This window comes from Ambystoma mexicanum, chromosome 5q (assembly GCF_040938575.1).
Source record: "Ambystoma mexicanum isolate Mex_15411 chromosome 5q, UKY_AmexF1_1, whole genome shotgun sequence".
Taxonomy (NCBI): domain Eukaryota; kingdom Metazoa; phylum Chordata; class Amphibia; order Caudata; family Ambystomatidae; genus Ambystoma; species Ambystoma mexicanum.
Window position 1 is genome coordinate 1,303,205,707 of NC_090933.1, and position 12,934 is coordinate 1,303,218,640.

Sequence of the window (12,934 nt, forward strand, 5' to 3'; positions counted from 1 at the left end):
GAGGTTACCCTTTTCCAAGAAACTAGGCTGGCCTTGGGGGGCGTGGCTTGGCAACCACGGAATAGGCTGGAAACCCTGCGAGCTCCGTGATCCGACAACCTGATCTGACCAGAAACGCATAATTTTTTGATCAGTGGCGGCCCAAAAAGGATTTGCAGGCGTGGGAAGGCACAGAGCAGAGCATGAGCAGGTTGACTGCAAATTTACAGCGGAGGAACGACCACTTTGTTACTTTGTTCTGAGAGGCTGGCCACGGAGAGGGCATCAAAATGGCCACGGACGAGAACAAAGAGATCCCGAGGGGCGCACCCCTGAGACGGAGGAGCTGTCTCCGTTCGACGACAGCAGAGAAAGATCGCTAGGGATACGAAATATTTTTGCCCAGTCCGGGTGGCCAAGGAGAAAGAAAAGCAAAAAAGGAAAAACGCTGGTGGAGTGCTCCGAACGAAGAGTGGACGATCGAAGGAACTAGCAGATATCACCGGCCCTTTGAGGACAGTGAGAACCCACCCTTGCTGGGACTGTGGACCACGGGTGAAGTGGCTGATCCAAGACTCATAGGCACAGCGCCATGTCTAATAAACCTCCAAGACTGAAGAGTAAGCAACCCACATTAGAGGAATACACTGACACCACCAGGCCCGGAGGAAGCCAGGAGCAAAGACAAAGCCCAAGTTGGGAGAAGTGCCACCATGGGCGCGAATCAGGAGGTCCTCGAAGCGATCGCCGATCTGAAGGCGGCTTGGGAGACCAAGCTCGAACTGGCGGTGGCAGAACTAAAAACAGCACTAGAGCTCCAGGTCGGGGCAGTGCAGTAGGATGTGAATCTGCTACGGCAAGACGTAAGGTCTCTGGCGGAGCGCACCGAGAACCTCGAGAAGGAGATGGCCCTAACACGGCGGACTGTGCTCCCCCCCCGGTCGGAGCTTCACGCCCTGGTACAACGAGTGGGTAATCTGGAGAGTAGAGCGGAGGAGGCAGAAGGACAGGCTCGGAGGAATATCATCCGTATTGTTGGACTACCAGAAGGAACGGAAGGCCATAACCCCACGGAATTCGTTGAAACAATGTTGCTACAAGAAATCACTAGAGGAGTGCTGTCTCAGGGGTTTGCAGTGGAAAGGGCACACAGGGCCCTAACGAGGAGACCGCCACCAGGAGGCCCGCCTACGCTGGTGATCGCTAAAATACTTAATTACAGGGATCGAGAAAGGATCCTGGAACACTTCCGCAAAGGTGGGACAATACAAAGAGGTTCGGCAAACATAACGGCTTACCCGAATTACACCCCAACGGTGCAGCGGAGCAAAATGAACTTTGGGGCAGTCAAAAGGAGATTGCGAGAAGCGGGTCATAAATACATGCTGCTTTAAATGCCCAAACTGAAGGTTTTTCACAAGCACAGAACCTTGTTTTTTGAAACTCTGGAAGAAGCCATGGGATGGCTCGACACGCAGGGATGCCCCCAGGAGTCGGACGTTCGGACAGGAGAAGGGGGTGACGCGGATAAGTAATGAACGAGAGGGGCACCAGGGGGTCTCAGAACTTAAAACTATGGGACTTGAATATAGTCACTCATGATCCGTGAATACTGCGATTTAGACTTTAACTAGTGGCCTTGCAGGACCAACCTGTACAACCCCCATTTAGGTTTAGTTAGGTCACCGATAGTGCGGTGACGCCCTGCTGGGGTCTTGCCCGGGGTACCATGGTAGACCCAAACGTGGGGGAGCCTGAGATCCTGGGATGGAGCTGGGCAACTGTTGGGGTAGGGTGGGGAGGAGGGAGAGAAGGGGTTGTGTGCTGTGGTTTGTTATAGTTGGGGGAAGAGTTATGGGGTAAGCCTACACTTCACGGAAAACGAGATCAACCATGGGAGACCTTAAGATAGACACTTGGAACGTTAGGGGGCTCAATAGTTATCTAAAGCGGAACAAGGTAATGATGTATCTACGCAGACAAAGTGGACATAGCCCTGTTACAAGAAACTCATTTAACGAAAGACAAACTAGAAGTGATACGGAAAAAATGGAGAGGGACAATGGTGGGGGCAACATACTCAGCCTATGCAAGAGGGGTAATCACATGGGTAGCCCCGCATCTTCCGTTTCAGTTGCTGAGCTCGCAGGTAGAGGTGGATGGTAGGATGGTGATTATGAGAGGGATGGTGGCAAACAGATCTGCATTGTGAATGCTTATGCTCCGAACCAAGATACAGCTGCGTATTTTAGGACCCTGTATAGTAAACTCGGTGGCAGCGTGGGGGAGGCCATATTGCGGGGGGGGGGAGACTTCAACTGTGTGTTGAACCCCACCATCGATAGACCAGACACTAAAATAGTTATACCCATCCCGGCTGCAAAGGCACTACATGCACTATTGGCGGAGTTTGGGCTTACAGATGCATGGAGAACATGCAATCCGCAGGATAGACACCATTCACATTACACGGCCCCACAGGGCCTACATACAAGATTGGACTATATATTTGTCACCCAGGAGTTGCTGACCGAAATACCGCAGGCGGAATACAAAGATAGAGTCCTCTCAGACCACTCGTCACTGTTGCTATACCGACCCCCTACGGAAAGGATACCCACATGGCGATTGCGCGCAGAAGCTCTTTATTTCCTCTGGCATATCCTCCCTAAATAAGTTATTTCGAGATAAATACTGGCAGTGTAAAGACAGCGGGCACACTCTGGGAAGCCTTTAAAGTGGTAGTGAGAGGAATAGCCATAGCCAAGTCTAAAGGACTGCAGGATGGGATTCTGACCGAATTACAGGACTCTGAGAAGGAATTGGAGAGGGTATTGGAACGGGGCAGTAACACTAAGGCAGATATAGAAAAGGCTCTGGGCCTGCAGCTGAAATGTGCAGGATATTGGGATAGATTATGCAATCTTAATTATAAAAAAATACATAGAAAGACAACATGCTGGAGGCGACAAACCAGGAAGACTCCTCGCATGGCTTTACAAAAACGAGACTCCTAGGCCCCCCAATCAGAACAATGGTTAGAGAGAATGGCGATGTAGTGGATACGCAGGAGGGGGTTAACCAAGAATTTGTAGACTATTAAAGACGCTTGTACGGAGACGAGGCGGGAGACAAGAGGGGGGGAAATAGGAGACATATTGGAAGATTTTGGGCTACCCAAAATTAGTGTAGAAGAGAGGGAGGAGCTAGATGCCCCGATCACTCTAGAAGAGTTAGAAGTGGTGAGGCAGCTGCCCACATGTAAAACCCCGGGAACTGACGGACTTTCGAGTGAATTTTATAAAGCATATAAAGCAGAGATTCTCCCCCCACTGCTGGAAATGCTTAACGAAGCATATGAAGTTGGGATACTACCGGAATCACTGCGCGAAGCAGTCATTATACCACTCCCCAAGCCCGACAGGCCTGGTAGCGACTGTAGTTCCTATAGATGTTAAACCAAGATAGTAAGATCTTAACAGCGGTGTTAGCAAACAGATTGAAAAAGGTCATAACCAAATTAATTCACCCTGATCAAACAGGATATGTCCCAAACAGGAATATTTCGAATAATTTGAGGCGACTCCACCGAGTGATTGAACATACTGAAGGGAACACTAGCGAAATGGCGATAGTGTCGCTAGATGCGATCAAGGCATTTGATTCGGTCAGGTGGCCCTGGCTGAAGGCGGCCCTAGCCAGCTATGGTATGGGACCAGGATATCTCCACTGGGTAGAACTTCTATATAGCGAGCCATTAGCGAGAGTGAAGACAGGAACTGTGATTTCTGAAAGGTGGCAACTTGGTAGAGGGACCAGACAGGGATGCCCCTGGTCCCCCATGTTGTATATTCCGGCTTTGGAACCTCTGGCGATTTATCTAAGGCAGCAATATGACGAAATAGGCATTGTAGTTGGGGAAACATCACACTTAATTTCTCAATAAGCAGACGATATGTTATTGTATTTGCGCTACCCAGAGGAAAATCTGCAGTATGTATTAGAAGTGGTAGACAGGTTTGCGGAACTCTCAGGTATAGCCGTGAACCCAAGTAAATCCTGTGCGTTTCCGCTGGGCAGATATAGAGGGCTCATGGCGGAGAATTTGCCGGTACTTCAGATACCGTGGGACACCACAACCTTTAGGTATCTTGGGATAGGTATATATCACACGGTAGAAGACGAACATAGGCATAATACAGTTAGAACGGTTTGGAAACTGGAAAATAGCATGAAGTTCTGGGCGAAACTCCCCTTGGCAATGATGGGACGTGGGGCGATGCTCAAGATGGTGGCATTGCCCAGACTGTTGCATTGCTTCGTGAACATCCCATACTCCATACCCCGGCAATTCTTTACTAAGCTGGATAGCATATGCAGGGAATTCCTATGGCACGGGATGAGGAACAGGGTAGCCCTATGGAAACTCCAAAACCCGCATGAGAAAGGAGGCATCAAATTACCTAATTGGGAAGTATATTATGTAGCGAGCCAGTTGCAACATGTAGCCAAATGGCTCTCTGCGGAGTCCACCTTACAGCATAAACTGCATCAGGGTGATTGCTCCCCATACTTTGAGAGAAACGATATGGTTACCCAAGCGGGAGCTAAGAGGCCGCCCGGGGATGCTGGGGCTTGGCTGGAGGATGTGGCAGAGGGCGTGCCGGTTGATGGACAAGCCGGCCCTGTGCTCGCCGCAAATCCCACTGCTTACAATGACGGGAACAGATGTGCAACTCAGGTTAATGATTAGGAAGTATTGGGAACCGGTGGGAATAGCAACATTGGGGGATGTGTGGCAAGAGGGGAAAATACTGGAATTTGAGGAGCTGGTGGAGCAAGCGGGGTTGAGCACTGGGCAATATATCACATACCATGGGATGGTGCAACGATACCTGGTCCGAAGTGGAACTTGCAGAGGAACCGGACACCACGTTAGATGTGATATATGATATAGCGGAAGGTGGGCATGAAACGTTTAGAGTGTACGAGATGATGACTCAAGTGGGCAAGGAGGTGACGCCACTTAGACTGGCCTGGGAGGAGGAAATAGGAGATGTGATGAGTGACGGGATGTGGGAAAGGGCTCAGGGGTATCATAAAGTGTCGAGAAATGCTAGGCTGCAACAAATACAGTTGTATATAACTCAGAGCATTTCTGACGCCACTTAAGATAGCTAAATTTAAGAATGCTGGAAGCCAGGTGTGTCCCAAATGCAATGAGGAAAACGCAGGAATGGTGCATATGTTCTAGGCATGTCCACAGATAGCAGAATATTGGAGAGATATAGCACAGAAAATGGAAGACAAGGGAATCCGCATGAAGGTGGATACGGCGTGGGCTTGTTTGTTGGGAGGGTACCCCAGACCGCGGAAGCTGAAACATGTAAGCAAATTGAAAGATCTCGCATATGTATTGGCGAAGAGAAGGATTGCAAAGGGATGGAAAGCGTGCCACAAGCCCAAAGTGGAGACGTGGTGGAGGGACTTGCAGAAGTGGGCGGAGGCAGAAAAAGTGGCATGGCAGGAAGCGTGCAAAGGGGACATAGAGGGTGAAGCCAGAGCCCTAGAGAGTTGGAGACAGCTAATAGAGCTATTTGGGCCCACGTATGATGGACCAAGTGATGATGATGCAATAAGCATGGCGGTAGAGGTCTCCCCACCACAAGAGGTAGAGACTAACGATGGGAGAAAGTAGGCTTGGGTAGGGGGTGGGACGGGAAATAAGTAGGCGAAAAAGTAACAATGTATGTGTATTTACGAGCAAGATATGTAACCACTGTAAGTTGGGTTTGTTATTTGAATAAAATCAATATAAATTGTTTAAACCTCTGCCCTTCCAGGCTGGCCTTCTGAACCTCTGCCCTTCCAGGACAGAGTTCAGAAATCCATCTCAACACCTACAGACAATTTTTACGGATCCGCAGGAACTGCACTGACCTCAATGAATTCAAGACGCATGCATCTCTACTGCAAAACAAACTAGCAGCCAGGGGGTACCCCAAGAAACTTCTACGCAATACCCAAAAGAGAGCAAGATTTACCCCCAGAGAAACCCTACTCGCCATCAAAGAGACCGAACTGGGGAGGACAGCATCACTTGTGTCACCACGTTCTGTCCCAACACAACCAAACTGAAAGGAGCCATCAAGGAATTCTGACCGCTTATCCAACTCAGCCTACCAGATGCACCACCGCCGAGAATGGCTCTTAAAAGATCAAAAAACCTAAAGGACATCCCAACACAGGCTAGAGTCAGCAAAACCAGCACTAGAACCTCTTTGTGGAATCTCAGGGAAATAGTAGGTCACCACCGCTGTGGGAGTTGTACTGCGTGCAAATTCACACGCAAAACCACCTCGTTCTCCATAGGCAACAAGGACTGGCACCTTCGCCACTTTTCAAATTGCAAATCTGCAAATGTCATATGTAATCGAATGTCCCTGTGGCCTCATATGTGGGGCAAACTTCCAGGCCCATTCACAACTGGTACCGCGTTTTGTAGAACTCCGCCATGGCCCAGACAACTTCCTTTGGTGGGTGGTGGACAAGGTACCACAGATGAACAATCCAGCTAACTCACTCAACTTCAAAGAAGCATGGTGGATGTTCAAGCTAAAATCAGTAACACTTGGACTCAATGAGGCACACCCAGCAGGCCCTTATACTTGAAACCACTTTGGGACACTATATCCCTTCCTTCACTTGCATGGTTAAGTCCCTCTCTGGGCAATGCAACGTCCTTTCAGGCCTCAGATTAGGGAGTACTTTTTAACACCCAACAGGTCACTACGTGTGATTTATCACCTTCCCACTTCCGCGACTTTACATGCGACACCATCCCGTGCTATTAACTCTGCTTATACCATTTACTATCTATACACAACGTGCCAGCCAGTTCAGGGCTATACTCTCTCTTCTTCCCCCTGTTCCCGCACATGTTGGCACTTATTTGGACACTAGCCCAGGGCTTCACTGTCCAGGCTTTCGTGCCTTAGCCATTGGCACAGCCCACCCTCTTTTGGTACTGTTCCATACAGCTGACATACAGATCCGTTACGCTGTCAGTTCCACCAACACACCAGTTAATACCCTGGCTTACTTATTTATATACATGAGCCTCGTACAAGGAGCCGGCTCTCCTTTTCTTTTGCTTTGGTTGTGATCCTCATGACCACATAGAAAGGAGGCGCTCACTTCCTTACCTGCGCCTGCCTGCGTCCTCGATTTCGCTTGGTACAGCACTACCCGTGTGCCCCAGCGAACGTGCATGCGCACGGGATCAGCGAGCCGGTCCACCCGTATGCGCATGCGTACGGGGCTAGTCGCCGGCTCCACACGCATGCGCAATAATACTTCTTCTGTACAGCTCTGCCTGCTGCTGCTCACAGCATACAGCAGTTCCCTGCCGGCAGAGCTGTACAATGCTGACACGCCACAGACCTGATTTCACGCGTCCTGCTCAGTTTTCTGGTGAGCACCTTCCTTGATTAGGCCACTCTACACAGGGCTTGCCGCCTGTTGTAGCGCTACCAGGATAATATTACTGACAAAGGAATAATTTTCCTTTTTTTGTCTGTTCTCCATTGTACAGCAGCATGCTTCCACTTACGTGCTGCACTGTCCCACAAGGGTGACTTGGATGACCCAACCGAACCTCGGTGCCTACCTCATCTTGGACACCAAGGTACCCAGTGTGTACATTTTGTCATTTTTTTACATCTTTTATGCCATCTAGGCTATTTCACTTTTTTCTGTCTGTTTCCTCACAGCATTTTCCTGTGTGCATTACTTTGTTTCTCTACAACAATTTTTAGTGCCCCAGTCTTCCCGTTGGGTGGTGAAGGAGCCGTAGCCACCTTTCTACGATGGGATGCCCACCCTCCAACCTTAATCTCTAAACCAGTAAGGCAACCTCACCTGTTGCCAATCCTGTTAAGGTCAGTACATGAGTGGAACTCTGTTTTCTTGAGTTAAATAGCTCTTTTTTAACTTACCCTTTTAGTCTGTGTACACAATGTTGTGTCATTCATGTAGTCAGTTACACTGAGTAATATTACTATGTATATCACTTTCCCTCCACTGATGAACCCCTCTGCTTTTTGCAGGGGCATCTGCGCCTTGGCTCCAGAAGAAGGCTTGTTCACAACATATGCCGAAACGCCTGCGAACACCAGCATAAACCTTCTGTTTTGCCGGCCACTGGTTCCACCCCATCCGGGGTCTCAGATTTAATTTCTAGACGTCGATTTATCACAAGGTCACCCTTTAGCCTGGCTCAAATAGACCCTTTTCTCAAGGTCTAGTCTTCTAGATGGAATGCATGAACTATATTTTAACTAAGGAAGACAAAAGAAAACAACCCCCCCAAAAAACTAGAATGTCCACTCCTAAACACACGGTGTAGAACTGTGTGCATCTTACGGACTCTACCTTTTGGGACGCTTTTCCTTTTTGTACATATTGACAGTGTTCATATGGAATGACAAATTTGCATGAAGTAATGTGTTGATGGCTGGAAATTCCTTTTCTCTCCTTCCCTCATATGTGAAAAGAATTAACACTTATTATATTGGTACCTGTGCATTGGCATGAAGTAATGCTTGTGCTCGCTTGGTTTGGGTATTCATTTATTTAGGAAACTCACCCTTGCATGTATAAATAATTCATTTTGTTGGAATTATACTGGTACCTGTACCCTCTTGCCGGTCATGAGTTAATCATCTTGTTCTATGAACCCTTTCGGGTCTTTATGTATATTGCTCACAGAACTGTTTAACCTGTATGCATGTTTTCAAATAAGAATGTGTCAACTATCAGTAAACCAACTGTAACTCACTCCGAGTGCCTAAACTGCATTTTTTACACAGCTGTGCAGAACATGGCAGTAAATAGTATGCTGCCAGTTTGCCATTTATATAAGTAAATTTGCAATTGAACAAGTCTGCAAACGAATAGTATTTTCACAGGCAGGACCCCTTTCTTTTCTTGTATACAGCCTGGGGCACGGGGGTCGTTGGGAAGTGAATAAAGAACATAATGCTTAATTCAGTCATGTTCTGCTCGGCAACCAGTTGAGTCCAACTACTTAATAAAGCAGCCCTAGCAAGATCATCAAGACACTGCATATCGCCATGATAAACTGAAGGTGTGAGGGCACGTCATCTGCTAAGACTACGGGGACAAGTTGCATAGCTTGTTTCTTTAATTCACCCAATTGCATGCATGTAAGATGGGATATATACGGTGTACCTTTTGGGGTCAATTACTTCGAGAGTTCCATGCAGGGTCCTGTTTTAGATCATATTTTAAGGTCTGTGTTTGATGCTCTGAGGGTCAGGTTCTAGGCCTACAGCTGTTGAATGCCCAGGTCCAGAAATAAAACAAAGGGAGTACTACGCTACTCTGATGAGAGTTAGTGCCAAAACTGTAAATACAATTGGCCCTAACGTCCAGAGTAACGTTCATGGCAAGGCCATGGTATATGGTGCTGCATTGCCCGTAATCCAGTGTATAGCGATGGCCCAAATTATAAATGCAACTCGGACCAACCTCTTGTACTCAGACCGGCCCAGCACAACCAGGCTTCACATTTGCCATGCAGGATTCCTCTAAACATTTATGCCACAGAGAGTTTGGAGGTAAACGTAGGGCAAACTAATCTGCAGGGACTGATGACATCGGACCAAGACATACAAGAATTGTAGAAGCTGATTCAACGCATGTGGTTGCTTTTGAATTCAGACGAAAACAGTTGATGCCCTCCACACTCCTTACAATGCAGCAGATGGACTGTCAAGAGGATTGGGGGGGTGGAGTGGAGGGTTAGGGGACGTGCATACATTCTGTGCACATTCGGGTAATGGCGCATGTGCAGGTAGAGTATCATCTTTAGGTCAGATGTCTCACGCTCTAGCACAGAGGGAGCACCATCAACAGACGATTATATACAACTCATTCGATATCTCTGTTGGGGACACTACTCCGGCAAAGCGCTGACTAAAGAACCTCAGATGCAGGGGCCTCCTGCAGCGTACACCCACTGTCAAGTCATGAGAAATGGGTCCTTTCCCTTCTGGAGAGAACGGAGAAGAAGAGGACTACATTCCTGGTGGAGTTGGCGAGAGCAGTAGTAAAGGAGTCATGTCCTACAGTACTGCCAGGTGGTGGCTACTCTTGCAAAGGACTAGATCCACTACTGGTGACGCAGAAGTAATACAATGCTGTGCTGTTGTCTTTTCCTGGTGGTGTGCCAACCACTAAAAAGTGACAATAATTCTGTTAATATAGAACAAACCAAAAACGACCAGTGCCCAAAGCATACCAAAACCAGAGACCTCTGCATGACGGAAACTCAGCTCAACATGTTATGTGATATCACAAACTCATTTAATTAATCTATATGACAAAAAACACAATGGTTTAGGTTATTTGCCCTTGAGCAAAATAGAGTTCATGCCCCCGTCACAGTTTTGTTCTTTGCATAGACTAACACAAGGACCACTAACACAGCAGCCGAAGCACGCTATAGAAGAGCAATGACCCAAATGCTTCTATAATGCTGGAAGAAATCGCTCTACTCCTAGAGTGCTGGGGCTCAAACACAAGTTTTCACTTGGATCCTAAAACCCAGGGAGGCCATGCTTACATTGCCCTTCTGCTACAAACAAACTGTCATCTTCATACAACCTGTGCGCTTAATACGATTCGCAGTTGTTTAAGTACTACCTACTGAGAGCTCACTTTCCCATTAAGAGCCATGAATGGTCTACATGCAGATCTCACTCGACACATTTATTTATTGTTTATAATGCGCTTATACACAAGGGTTTCGAGACGCAACAAGGCAAGGGGAGGGGGAAACAGGAAGGCCAAAACAGGGAAGCGTCCTTACTAGGCCTTTTGACATCCAGATCGTTCAAATGCAGTACGAGAAGGTAAGGGAGGTGCGGGGGGGAAATCGGGAGGGGGGAGAAGTGAAAGCGGGGCGGGGAAGGACTGCAGGAACAGAGCAGAAGGACCCTTAAGAAGGAGAGTGCCAGGGGAGGCCAGGTGGACAGGGAAGCAGAGAAACCAGGAAAGGAGGGTCCACAAGCTAAGTGCAAGGTAAGGGGCTGGGATGGCCAGAAGGGTGCAGGCCAGCCAAACAAGTGCAGGGGGGGGGATAAGGGCAAAACCCCAGATGAGGGAGGCAGGGGGTGGTGGGTCAGGCGAGACCAAGTGCACGGGTAGACTGGTGCCTTGTATTTTGGACCACACATTGCTTCAGTGAAATATTCAAAGCTCTGATCAGTCCAGATGCCAGAGAAAGCCCAAGATCTGGTTGCGATAAGGAAATGGCATGGGAAATCGCGCTTCACATACCTTCAGCTTCTGCAACTTGGAAGATATTTCAACCTCCTCTCCATTTTTCCCAATGCTGCCGTCTTCATTGTCAGCAGGGAAGGGCACAGGGACCATGGGATCACACTCCCCATCCTCAGCATCACTGCTGTCACTCCCAGAATCCTCCAGACCAGAATAAACACTCTCCTCACTATCGGTCAGGTCCTCAATCTCAGAGTTACTCCCGCCAGGATCCGCTGCGCTGAAGAGTGGCAGCTGAAAGAGAAATGCAGCAATCATGAGGTATAAGGAAGACGGTCACAGCTCAGTGCAGCGAAGCAAAGATCAATCTGACCAACAGAAACATCCCACACCAGCTTCTTGTACTCTTTACTGTTCCTGGGGATCCAGAGGATAACTCTACATTAGTATGAAGTACATAACAAGCGGTGGTTAAAACCCCAATGCGCTTCTGCTATAATACAAGACTTCTCAGACGCATAACGCTAAAGACCCTGCCAGGCATCAAACAGAGAGGTCATATTTTACTCTATGACAAACACTACCATACATGCCAGAATCAAAACCACAACCAACAACTAGGATTGTATGGATAGCCCTGCCAACACCCCCCTACATGCCCCCCCAATGCCCTTATTCCAGCTCCAACAGATCAAATGTTACCAATGAGGGTTACTTCATTCATTCATTCTTTACGTCCGACAGAACCATGGAACCAACGATCTAGTCAAGCACATATCTTTCTCTATGAATCAACTCTTGGCATAAAACAAACGTGAGACCCAGGATCAACACTTCCAAATTATCAATGAAAGTTCCATATCCAGTGTCCTAGGTCATGAAAAAACAATGATGAGAGGGTCCCTGGAATGCCTCTCCTTGCCTCCATGAATATAACAGCCCGAAGAGTCAAAAATGCACAAAGTCACTCACATCTCAGCCAGACCCCAGGAGGACCAGTGACTGACGCGTATGCAGAAAGATACTCCAAGACAGCCATTCAAACCGTATCCAGTCAATGGGGCTCAATACGTGTCCGGCGGTAACCGTGCCAGTGCTACCGGCGGGTTGCGGCCGGACCCGTAAATATTTACTGGCACCCGACATTCCGGTGCCACTGTGGATTACAACTCTGGCGGCCCGGGAAGTCAGGTGCCAGTAAAATGTTTTTCCCATTCCCATACTATATGGGAGTGGGGACAAAGGAAGAACTAGCACCGTTGCCAATGGTGCCAGTGCTTCCGTGACTGACTGCCTACCGTGGCCGCTGTGCCCGGCAGGGTCAGACCTGTCAGGCCCGGCGGCTCTGGCAGGCAGACCTGTAGTATGCTGGTCCAGAAACAACGGTACCAGTAAACTTACTGGCATCGTCGTTTCCAGACCGGCATACTTGTAATCAGCCCCAATGTCTTTATGGATACAGGTGCTTCAACATTGGTCAATGACTCAAAGGCCTCAATGGATGACGTTGACTAATGCTGAGAACTCACTGTGCTGACATCATTAGTGACACCACAATATTAAGCACACTCACAGCCATGCACAACACTACACAAACACACGTGAATACAAGAATAACATGTTTACACAGTTCTGTAGATAAAGGACA

The 12,934-nt window shown here is 48.2% G+C and overlaps 1 protein-coding gene across 1 annotated transcript in view; it reads right to left on the bottom strand.

The window, feature by feature from the left end:
• Positions 1–12,934, bottom strand: part of BOP1 (BOP1 ribosomal biogenesis factor) — a 696,945-nt gene that overhangs the window by 619,087 nt on the left and 64,924 nt on the right. Inside the window, exon 2 of the mRNA XM_069621900.1 lies at positions 11,344–11,580. Within this exon, the coding sequence (XP_069478001.1) occupies positions 11,344–11,580 (237 nt within the window). The remainder of the gene's footprint in view (positions 1–11,343; positions 11,581–12,934) is intronic.